The sequence below is a fragment of the Amphiura filiformis genome, chromosome 8, assembly GCF_039555335.1.
Source record: "Amphiura filiformis chromosome 8, Afil_fr2py, whole genome shotgun sequence".
Lineage (NCBI taxonomy): Eukaryota > Metazoa > Echinodermata > Ophiuroidea > Amphilepidida > Amphiuridae > Amphiura > Amphiura filiformis.
This window is the reverse complement of record NC_092635.1, coordinates 4,815,102-4,827,806: the sequence shown is the minus strand read 5'-3', so window position 1 is coordinate 4,827,806 and position 12,705 is coordinate 4,815,102. Positions and strand designations below refer to the sequence as shown.

General features: G+C 36.4%; 1 protein-coding gene across 2 annotated transcripts in view; it reads right to left on the bottom strand.

The window, feature by feature from the left end:
* The window catches only part of LOC140158525 (uncharacterized), a 47,229-nt gene extending 38,514 nt beyond the window's left edge, over positions 1-8,715 (bottom strand). The window contains exons 1-2 of one of the 2 annotated variants that reach the window (XM_072181644.1): positions 8,464-8,715; positions 4,925-5,023 (exon numbers count right to left, since the gene is read on the bottom strand). In XM_072181644.1, coding sequence (XP_072037745.1) covers positions 4,925-5,023; positions 8,464-8,549 — 185 coding nt within the window. In that variant the 5' untranslated portion in view covers positions 8,550-8,715. Of the gene's footprint in view, positions 1-4,924; positions 5,024-5,112; positions 5,141-8,463 lie in introns of those variants that run through there. The other variant, XM_072181645.1, reaches the window with a different exon arrangement.
* Between the last annotated feature and the right edge of the window lie 3,990 nt (positions 8,716-12,705).

The window sequence follows — 12,705 nt, the reverse complement described above, 5'->3', positions numbered from 1 at the left end:
TAATCCTGTTTTGTCACATAAAACATACCTAAACATAGCTAAATCTTAACCCTTTAGCTAGTTCTAACTGGCAAGTAATACAAGTGAAATTTTAATAGTTTTGCAATTTGAGGGGAAATGGTCATAAACATGCCATTTTGTATTATTTCTTACCATTTCAGTCACAAAGACAAAGACTTGGCACAAGTCTAAGCATTCAAATCTTGAGTATATAATTTTGCTCTTAATTCTAATATTTTATGTTAATTTGATAACTGCATGGTTATAAAAGGCATTAGAAAATGTGTTTTCCAACAATAAGAATGCATAATCTGAAATTAGTCTTAGTGCAAGTCTTTGGGCTTGATTGTCACAACATACGAAAAACATCTTAAAATAAAATGCATGGTTTTGACCCTTATTTCCAAAAATTGGTCAAATATTAAAATTCGACTTTTATTGCGAGTTAAAACTAACTAAAGGATTAGGATTTAGCTATGTTTCATTTGGCATAAGTTGATAATATTTTTTTAATCACAAAAAAAGTAGTGCTGTATTTTTCTGGAATGGGGAGAAAAAGTAGACATTTTGTGTTTAAAAAAAGTTGCGATTGTTAAGGGGGTACTACACCCCTGTGGTAAATTTGTTACTATTTTTGTATTTTTCTCAAAAATAATAACACACTGGTAACAAAAGTTATGTTATTATTGGGGCAAGGAATCCAATTACTACACTGAAATTTCAGTGATTCAAGTCAAGCGGTTTGTTATTTATGATAAGAAATGAGGTACATCCTATCGGTACCTTATTTTTTATCATAAATAACGAACCACTTGACTTGGGTCACTGAAATTCCAGTGTAGTAATTGGATTCCTTGCCCCAATAATATACATAACTTTTGTTACCACTGTGTTATTAGTTTTTGAGAAATATGCAAAAATAGACACAAATTTATCGAGGGGTGTAGTACCCCCTTAAATCTATTCCAAACAGCTGAAATTAAAGATGTTTGAATATATATTCCTTTATAAGTCAATGTTAGGAAGCTTAGAATAGCATTTCGTTGTTGGGCAGGAAAAACTTCCTACATTTGTACATGTATGTGTCATTGGCCCCTGAAAGCAAAGACCTTCCTATGCTATTGGTTGGTTTTGTTTTAAAGATGTTCAAGGCCCTCAATTACATAGGAGTTTTTTCCTGCCCAACAACAAAATTTATAAAGATTGAAATAGTTCAAAATTGGTAGAGTGCAAAAAATTAATCGCAGGAAAATGTCCACTTTGGCAGTATTTCACAATGAGTGTAATATATTGTCTGCATATTATTTCTTTTATTCCAAAAAATATTCCAACTGTATTCTCCCTAATAAATAGCCCCTTTTATAAACACCAACATATTTTAAGTAAAAGTGACCGAAATGTGGACCCGGAACTCCGGAAGTAATTTCTGATAAAAGTAGAACTTAAACAGTAAGTAAAACGGAAGTGACCTGTATTTTCGCTGATTTCAAAGCTTACATAACACAATCTTTCTCGCAAAATTCATGTAAATAAACACCCTCTTCTGAAAATGTCTCTCCCTGGGAGCATTTATGGATCGATCGTTATATACGGCAGGAGGGGAATGGGCATTTTGGAAAAAATATCGACAAAAAAAAAAATTTGTGTTCCCCCCTCGCGTCCATTCAAAATTTTTGGATTCCCCCTTGCTTTTCCCGAAATTTCCCATTTAAAATTTAACAATCCCCCTCCTGGTTCAACGAAAAATTTCGCGCTCCCCCCTCAAGACCCAAAACAATTTCGGGTTCCGCCCTTAAAATGCCCATTCCCCCCCTGTCGTAAATAATGATCGCTCCCGTATTTAGTATTTTGTACAAACTCATTAATTTAAACTATCAAATGTACGTTGTCAGTGACAAATGCATGACATTTTGTGTAAATCAGTGTATCCAAGTAAACTGAAGTTTATTTTCCCAAAGGGATAACCAAAATACACAATAACAAAGTGGTTGAAAAGCCACAAAACTTTTGATGTGAAGGTGAGCAAATCCTGTGCCAATCATGACCATTCTAGTGTAGATAACATAATGTACACATCTGCCTAGCTACAGGTTAGTACAGTAGCCTTGTAGCCCACATGTATTTGTATGTCTGTTTTGCTTTGAACAAATAATGGAAAATGGTATTATTTGCTTACTTGAACAGCACAGTTTAGTCCTACTACTACTAAGAGGATACACAGCAACACATTTGTGGTTAGTTTGACTCAGAGTCGTTTCTATCTAAAGACCAAAGTTCGCAATTTTATGGAAAAATTTATCATGAAAAATTACTAATATATATTTGGAAAAAAACAAAAACATTTTTATCAAAAACATTTCAAATAAAATGTCAATTAAAGGAGGATTTCGTGATCCTAGCATCCTCTTTTTATGACATTTTTCAGTAGATATCCACGACAAAAGCTTATTTCCAAAATTTCAGTTGATTCCAATTTTTTATGCTTATGAAGTTATGCATGATTATGTGTATTACACTGCTCCATAGACAATGTGTTGTAATTTCGTTCTGGTGCACCAGAACGAAATTCAAATTTGGCGATATTTTTACTAAACGAATTAATCTGCAAGAAATATTTGGTATATAAACATTATGTAGCCAGAGGTATCCAGTGGTGTAAAAATCTCAACTTTTTTGGGAAAAGTGGGGGGACGAGGTTGTGGATCACGAAATGCCCCTTTTACTGCTGAGACAGTACATGTACTTACTATTTTTTACATAAATTAAAATTTTGGCTTTTTGTTAACCAATTCCCCCCTTATAGAGTTAGATGTATTATAGAAATGCCAGCCATGTGGGGAATTTTGCTTGTAATAAGTGTACTGGCCAAAAATGTCTACAAACGCATTTTAAACATAATGGTGGCTATTTATATTAAACTTCATATCCCAATTATACCTTGTATTCTGCCAAAGTATTTTCGATAGAAAATCAATTCCAAGAAACAGTTCTTTCACTTTCATCTATGCATCTAACCCCCTGGCTTAAACCCTACCCCACTCACTTGGACTCACAAGTCAGTTGGGGGGGGGAGGTGACCACTCAAGAATGATAGTGACATACAGGTATGAATTTGTGGTCATAAAATGTACTTCTCCTTGGCCTTAGCACTTGATTTACAAAAGGTTTCAAAAACAAGTTTAAATTCATTTAGAAATTTTTTTTTTTTTTAATTTGAATTTTGATGTTTTTTACCCTCTGGATGTGATTCCTTAAAAAAAACACCCCTCTTTACATGTGTACAATGAATTTCTTGAGTGGTCCCCCTGATTCACAAAGTGGTACCCTGGTGTTAGACATCCTTACTTGTCTTTTTTCACTTGCAGGTCATATGTTTGAACTAAAAGTCATTGAACTACTTGTCCTTTGTAAATTTTATTTGAATACTGGTATTGCTGCTTCACTTCACAAAAACCATGCAAAATGTGCACAATTCTGCTGCACCAAGATATACGCTTCCAAACCCTCAAACCCCAAAATCAAAAGTTTTAACGATTCAATTGTGCCTGTTATATTGTGTGCTTTACTGATTGGCCCGTAGTGCTTGTGTGCAAAACAACGATTGATGAGTTCCATTGAAAATCTTTGAAATTGCAACTTTTGATTTTGGGGTTTAAGGGTTTGGAGGCGCATTTCTTATTCAATTCTTGTTAGATTTTCCGAAATTATCAGGTTGTTGAACAACAAGGATGACTATAACTGACAAGTTTCTTTTTGTGAATGATGTAGTATAATACATACTGGTAGCAGCAGTGGAGTAGCACGTGCCCTCCCCCCCAATCGATTGCAAAATTTAGAAAATCCCAAAGGCATAGGAAAATGGTCAAAAAACGGCTTGTGGTGCCCCCAATCATGGTCGGTGCCCACCCCCCAATAAGATGACCCACACTACGCCACTGGGTAGCAGAGAGACCATTTTGTGTGGGAAAATAAACCAAGCACAAGATGTAGGGCTACCCTCATTATGTGTAGCATTAGTCTACTGTAGTAGACCACTTTAATTTATCATCCCCTCCCTCTGACCATGGAAAATCAATCCTGTTCTGATCCAACAGCTCAGACATCCATGACAAAAGCTCTGGGCAGGGCAGTCACTGGAGATATATTATGTTTTATGCATGGAAAGGTATGAATTGTTTATCAAAAAAGAATGCAGAGCAGTGTAGTGTAGCATTGACATGCGCAATCAAGGGAGCAGGAGATTCCCCTCCCCCTGTAAAATCTTCTCCCCTACCCCATCTTTACTTTTGTATACTAGCATGTTTTTGACCATTCCCCCCCCCCCCAATGAGATAGACTTCTCTTTGAGTCCACTTGCCATTAAATGTATACTCTTACTCTGGCTATATTATAATATAATTACATTTACTCACATTTGTTAGTTCCCTCCCTCCCTCTCCTATGGCCTACCCATGTACCTCTGGACATTGCTTCGGGGAACACACCCAAATTATGTAAATTTCCACTTTTTATGGCGATTTTGCCCCCCCCCCCTGAAATTCACTTTGCCCCCCCATTCCCCCCAAAAAAATCCTGGTGTCGCCACTGTCCTTTCTCAACATCAATCTCTCTCGACTATGTCCCGGGGACTATGTCTGATTTTAATTTAATGTTTGCAAAGTTTAACTTCAAATTATTATGCAATCGTTGAACAAACCATGCTTGAACTTTGAAGCCCTTGATTTAATATGAAACGAAATGACATTTGTGTTAAAATTACTACACGTACAACTACCCATCAACACTAAATGTAACACGTAATGTATGGCTTGCATGGTATGTTCGTCCATCTGTTTACTATACATGTATACCAATCTACCAATGCAATATCTCGGACACATCGACTGTCAGTGTCACACACAAACACAGTGATGAGAGTACTCACGATTTGGGTCCGCTCTCCGCCGGGTCCTCCATCTGTAAGCCTAGCTCAGATTTAAAGCTACTTAAACTCCGTAATGGTGAGCCTGGTGGTCCAGGATACCTGGAAAGATATCAAAAACTTTTGTAAGAGAACATTTGACAGATATGGTAAGAGAAGATGAGTTTTACTAGGAGCAGATGGTCGCTTACCCTGTTGTGGTAGCCATGTTCACGCATTTTTTTGTGTACAGTGTTGCTAGTTCGTTTTCAGTAAGTGATTGGTGAAATCTAAAATTCGTCTCGTGAAATCACTACGAAATCTGGTATATCAGCCAGAAAGTGATTGAAAATTTGTAATAATCCTATATCAGTGTCCGTTTTTTGTTCTTGCAGTTTAGGCCAACATTTTGCTACATCAAACTGTCTCTTATTTAGTGATAATCATTATAATTTTAAAGATGTGACACAAAGCCACTGCCCGAGCTGATCGAAGAGGAAGCCCATCCATCATCATATAGAGCACCATCTCGGGCACCATATAGGCCTACTGTGGGGTTATTATTATGGTGATGGTGTAAACTTAAAAACGAACCAAAATAAAACACACCAAACATGGTACATAGGATATAAACTGAAAAGCAGAGGCAAAATATATTTTTATGTGTATAATGAAAGAATATAAATATAGACAGCTTCAACTAGAAATAAGACACCTTACTGTTTCAAAGACCCATCTGAAAAGCGCCAACTTATATTATCTTCCATTGTAACTCTCCAACTAATTTTGTCTTCCATTGTAACTCCACATAAGAATTGATAATAAATGAATATTTTGTTGCTATATCCACCTTATGTACTTGTTTTAGAACAATAACAATGATTCTAGGAACACAAACAAGACTCTAATCTGAACTAATGCACACGCATCAATGGACTTGGCATGCACATCATGAAACCAAAATCCTTAGCACTAGACATCATGATTCATATTTTGTTTGTCCTTGAACTTGACAATGTTGGCAAAATGTATGACAAGCTACATAACATATTGCATAATTCTTGATGAACATGTCCATATTTTGTACATGTAAGCTGACAAATCCTAGAAAATCCTATTTGTCACGCTCTATAACTCGATCTGCTAGAAGTATATAGCTATATTAAAGTGGTCATCATGCATCATGCGTGAGATTCACTTTACAGGCTTTGAAACAAAAAATCTTTAGTTAGAATCGGTATGAAAAAAGTAGAAAAGTGACGAAATTTTAATTACTAATTCACTCTCTTACACAGTCATTCATCTTTATTGCATTCAATAATAATAATAAATACAACAGCAAAACAACAAACACAAACTTTGAATGAGAAGGCCGGATGGCCTGTAGTTTCAGTACAACAATAGCAAAAAATATACCGCAAACGTTCAACATACAGCCCCCCCCCCCTTTACGCCCTGTCACCCCCCAAAAAAAATTGGTGCAAGCGCATAGGCACTAAATAGGCCAATATCCTATAGCGAAGAACAATAAAAAGGCCCATGATCGCAGCGAAAACTTCCTGGTTTTTTTCTTAGTTACCATTTATACAGTTACCTCTGATCACAAAAATCCACTAACCGCCCCTCCCGAAACTTTTGTTTTTTTTGGGGGGGGGGGGGGCGACGCGGTCACTGGACTTTGGCGATTCGTCTTTCTTCGGCGCCATGATGTGAGACTATAATCATGATAATATATAGTGATCATAGTCTGAGCCGAGTATAGTCTGATAACTTGGAAATAAAAATTCCTTTAAAAAAGGAATGTGGCGCCCAATGTGAGCTGGACGGGATATGGTGAATTCCATGGTGATTAGATTTGGTATTATAATGATTTTTTAGGGAAGAGTAGAAGATGATCAAATACGAGAGAAATACTTCATGGAATGAAGCTTTCGTGTCAATTTGCGAATTATGTGGGGTCGGAATTCTGTTTTGGGAGCCTATTGTAGTGAGGATATTGCTTTGGATATTGAATATTGCTGAATTTCGTTATGCAGGGCCTAGGGTATATGATGGATAACTACAAGACACAAATAAGTAAGCTTCCCCCTAGTCTTCTATACACTCATTCTTGTCACACGACGAATTTCGACAAAGTCATGTAAACGTAATTTCGTTTTTCACCCGACCTCCGTCCAGAAACAATCCTGAAATGTTGAAAACTTGGGGTCGGCGCACTCATGCCAGTTTATCCTAAGGTATACTCTGTGTCTTTTGTAGCCAACCATGTGGCTAAGAGAGGCTAGGAAATACTTAAACTAATACAAAACAATCATACCCTCCTTTCATATCAAACAATACCAAGAAATTGACAGGCCTGTTAAATCAAGGGTAAGATCGATTGTTATGCTTCATGAAACGGGCACAGCCCATTTTTATGTTATTAATTCTGCTAAAAATTAATTAATAAATAACAAAATTACGTCATAGAACTCTATTTTAAACAGACAAAATAGCCAGTGGGGTTTCTTTCACTTAACCTTGCTAGGAACCCTTCCCAGCAGTTAGGCATTACAATGAATATTATTTTTGCAAATACACTTCTGACCTTCAACACAGTCATGTCTTCCGAATTTATTCCTTTCTCTGCTGACCAGAACTGATTTTCGTTAATTAATGTTTTTTATCAGAGATAGTCACCACAAAGATACTGAGCTTCTAATATCTTTGGTCACAATCAGTTAGCAGTCGATTCAAGCACATAAAGTCATAAACCAATTAGTGATTTCATGATTGGTTAGTGGTTGTGTTGGTCAACTATAATTAATTGGTGTTGGTTTAAGGATTAGGTGCACCGCGTGCAATCACTATGGACCACAATGGCCTCATTCCAGTGGCATATTATCAATAACCTCAATTAAACAATCATAGTGCAAAATTTGACCTTAAGTTGCAAAGTATGAGTTTTTGTACTCACATTTTCAAAGGTCATTCAATGAATGCACAAATGTATTGGGGTTAAAGAACTGTGCCCTGATAGATGAGCATGTTGTAGATTCTTCACACTGTAAACAACTAGTTCATGTGCAAACATGTTCAAAACATACATAATTAGAATGGTCAAATGTCACCGTCTATCAGGTTCTCAGAGGCGGTAAACTGGTTTAAACCATACAAAGGTCACGGGTTATTTGGTGTTTTTATAAGTCCATTAATTTTGTATTTTAAACAAAGAATATACACACATCATTTTATCCCGTGCATATCAGAAAACAATAATAAAATAAAATCCTAGCATATTGTGGTTTTATTTCTGAGCTGGGCATAATTTTAGCAAAACAATTAAGGAGTAAATCTAGCAAGAGTGAAATTAGAAGCTTTTCACAAAGTACATGCCTATATGTGGCCCCTCCGTAGAGGGCGCCACAAAAAGGTCCTACTCGTCGGATTATTAAAAATAGTCTGACGAGTAGGACCTTTTTTTATAGTAAGAAAAAGATCAATTTGCAATGACCTATTTTAATCCATGCATGATCTTGATTATGCATGAATCTTGAATCTTGTCGGCTATTCTATCGTCTTACCAATTCGAGTTGCTTACGCCGTCGTCGGCTGAAAAGTTTAGTACGAACGAAGTTGGTACGCTGTATGAACGTGTAAAAAATCGCATCTTCGTAGTTCACATGATTTAATTCAGACAAAATTAATATGAAAATCCAGATATTTATTCCAGTAATCAAATTGCACTGAGATGATCTTGTGGATCCTTTATTTTATTCCAGTTCCGTAACAGACCATTATAGAAGACCTTGTTGCTGACACACATCCTTCGCCTTCAAAAGATGCAGGGCGTGTACGAAGAAAGAGAAGAGTATTTTCTGGATATGAATAAAAATATGGATCATAATAACCATGTATAGATTTTGGATTGATGTATATGCACAATCAATAATTTTAATTTCCTTTATCTTGTAGAAGAGTCTGGTGATGACACTGGCAAATTCTTCAAAAGTAAGCCATCCAGGTCCGTATACCTGATCCTCGATCGAGCCAGTAAATTACAGTAAAGTACGATCAAATTTTGAGATTTTCTCAAACACTGTTAATTTTTGCAGGAAATTGTTATGCTAGTTGGATTCCTTGTATCATTTGCTTTCTGAAAATGTATACTTTTATATCATGTATATAGCCTACTTCTTATCATTACATTTAGAGATAAAATAAAAAACAATATCTAAATTAGGCCTACTGACCCGAGGAAGGTATACAGATAAACGAAAATTACCGTTGTTTATCATGTTTATTATTAATTGTTTCTTTTACAAACAAAAGAGACGAGATTTAAGATTTTTCTAATCTATAAAGAGCTAAAACTTAAAATATTTCATCAAACACGGGAGTTAGACGAAAACGAATTATTGTGTACAGAAGAGAAGATGAAAAAGCGTTTACTTAAGTTTGAAAAAGGAAGGAGTGCAAGTCGGCGTCGCGTCGTTGGCCCGAAGTCGAATTAAATTTTGTGTTCAGAATTGGTTGAAATAATCCAAATGTCCAGCGATTATAAATAAACAGTACTTTTTGGGCAATAGAAATAATTAATTATGCTGAAATTATACAAATAGGCCAATACCAGTTAAAGGCTTAGACACAAATTTTGAAAATGACCAAAAGATTACCAAATAGCAAAAATGTAAATGTACAAAACTGCTACATAAGTAAAGGTACCGGATAATATGCTCTATTTCGTGTACTACACTGATCATGATATCATCTTCTCCCCATTCCAGAAAAATACAGAACTATTTTTTTTTGGATTAAAAAATATTATCCGGTTTTGCCAAATGAAACATAGCTTAATCCTAATCCTTTAGGTAGTCCTAACTGGCAATAAAAGTCAAATTTTAATATTTGGTCAATTTATGGAAATAAGGGCCAAAAACATACATTTTAGGGTGTTTTTCGACCTTTTTCATATTCTGTGGCAATCAGGCCCAAAGACTTGAACAAAGACTAATTTCAAGTTATGCATTCTAAATGTTGGAAAACACATTTCCAATCTTTTTCATAACCAATTAGCAATGATAACATATAATATTAAAATTATGAGCTAACTCTAATAGCATATACTCAAGATTTTGAATGCTTAGACTTGTGTCAAGTCTCACAATTTTGTCACTGCAATTGTAAGAAAACATGCAACATTGCATGTTTTTGGACCATTTTACCTCAAATTACAAAAATATTAAAATTTGACTTTTATTTGCAGTTAGGACTACCTAAAGGATTAGGATTTAGCTATGTTTTATTTGGTAATTAAAACAGGATGTTTTTTTAATTCCAAAAAATTAGTTCTGTATTTTTTCTGGAATGGGAACTGTTTATATATCTTCCTACAGATATAGATATCTTCCAAATCTATCAATAAAAATTTGGCAAAGAGAAAGGGTGAAGGAATACAAATAGGATTTAGATGTGGGAATAAAAGAGACAAAATCAATCAATTATAGATCTGTATGCATCTTGAGTTACTATGCTCGTTTCGATTTGACTGTTCTTTATCAGTTGACCACAATGAGAAAATAATAAATTCAGACTTATTGTATAATGAATTGCGAGTTTTGGTTCAAACTTTAATTTAAAAACTGTACAGATCATCATCATCATCATCATCATCATCATCATCATCATCATCATCATCATCATCATCATCATCATCGTCATCATCATCATCATCATCTTCATCATCATCATCATCATCATCGTCATCATCATCATCGTCATCATCATCATCTTCATCATCATCATCATCGTCATCATCATCATCTTCATCATCATCATCTTCATCATCATCATCATCATCATCATCGTTGTCGTCGTCGACGTCATCATCATCATCATCATCATCATCATCATCATCGTCATCATCACATCATCATCATCATCATCATCATCATCATCATCATCATCATCATCATTATCATCCTCATCATCATCATCATCATCATCATCATCATCATCGTTGTCGTCGTCGACGACGTCATCGTCATCATCATCATCGTCGTCATCGTCATGTTAGACACCCTGTCATAAAAAGTTACAGATCAACAGACTATATAGCACTCGACGGTGATGGTAGACATGCAGACACCTGCACATGGATGGTTCTCCTCAGTGGCGGCGTAGCGTCAAAGGGGCACGGGGGGCACGTGACCCCCCAATCGATTGCCAAATTTAGAAAATCCCATAGGAAAATTGCCAAAAACGGCTTGTGCCCCCCCATCAGACGTGGTGCCCCCAACCATGGTCGGACTCGGTCCCCCCCATCGGATGACCCACGCTACGCCACTGGCTCGCCTCCTGACTTATCCCCCGTCGTAAAGCTTAACTTAAGAAAATGAAGCTTGAAGCCCCCCACAAACAGCTAATTCACTAATTTTGGCCCATACGCTCAATTCAGTTTGGCAACGGGCATTATCGGCGAATGATGCAGCTTGCAGCAGTCGCAATGATGAGATGTGCCAAAGATGGTGAGAGATATTTTCAATCTTGAATATTTGCAAAAAATAACAAAGTTGGTGCAACAGCATGCGCATAGAATGGAGACTCAGTGAGTCTGACTCGCTAGTAAAAAAACATTATGCTGTAGGCCTATAGGGCTATGAGTATTTTTTGATTTCTTATGAATTTTCTTGTTTTTAACTTAGGTGAACCTTTTTTCCCAAAAAAAATTTGGACCTTTTTTGACCAATGCATAAAAAAAACAATTTTTTTCGCTCGCTACGCTCGCAAATAGAACTTTTTGGGTAAAAGAGGGGGCCGTGGCACTGGGTATTTTTGGGGGGGGGCATCAAGTTAGGCCTTCTAAACAAAATTACAAAGACTTAGTGCTCATGATACGGCAAACGAGGAAGAGCAAGTTTATAAATAATATTTTGTAAAATATGATTTTTCACATTATGATTACACTAATTTAGCCTTTTCAATTCGGTAGACTTCATTTCGGGACTTCATTTACACTATGATTTAGTATTCATTGAAATACTTAAACAAATTTATTATAACGATAAAAAGTCAAGTCAAGTGGGGTATGAAAAGTCGGGTATGAAAAGTAGGGTCACTATTGTACCAACCAACCAAAAGGAATATTTACCAATACTATAGCATGATAAAGGAAAGACTTCCCAAATATAAGAAAATATGAATCAAAAGATCGTCACAAAAAACATACATCAACTTATTTAGACATCGCAGTAGGCCCTATTGACACGGGCCAGGTGTAGCCAGCTTTCTTGGTCAAGCGGGGTGGGGGGGGGGTTGGGAGCTAGTATAAAATATTTCTTACATGATTCGTGTAATGAAACACCCCCAAAAAAAAAAAAACCCCAAAAAACCAGAAGCTAATTTTGGGTGCTTCTTTTTGTCGGGTGGGGTGGGGTGGCCACTCTGCGTCTTCTCGCACACGCTAGCCTGGCCGAATAATGTAACCAAAAGACATAGGCCTACACACACATTGAATTATCATGTTGTTTCGCCCATTATTCAGGCCAGGTAATGTGGTATCCAAATCTGCAGCAGTTTAGACCTAAGATATTATTAAAAGACGTATAAAATACTTCAGTCAGTAGGCCTGCTAAAGTATAATCTAATCTTTGGGCAACTGTTCAAGCAAACTGTTGCAGCCATAGACATACCACGTTTGTCTGGGGTTGCAGCCGCATTGATGCGTCAAGTTGCGCAAACCGGCTTGCGTCGCGCTATTTTGCGATTCGAATGTGCGCATAATTAAAGCGCGGGTCGACGCACGCTTTTTGATGGCGCGCCGTTGC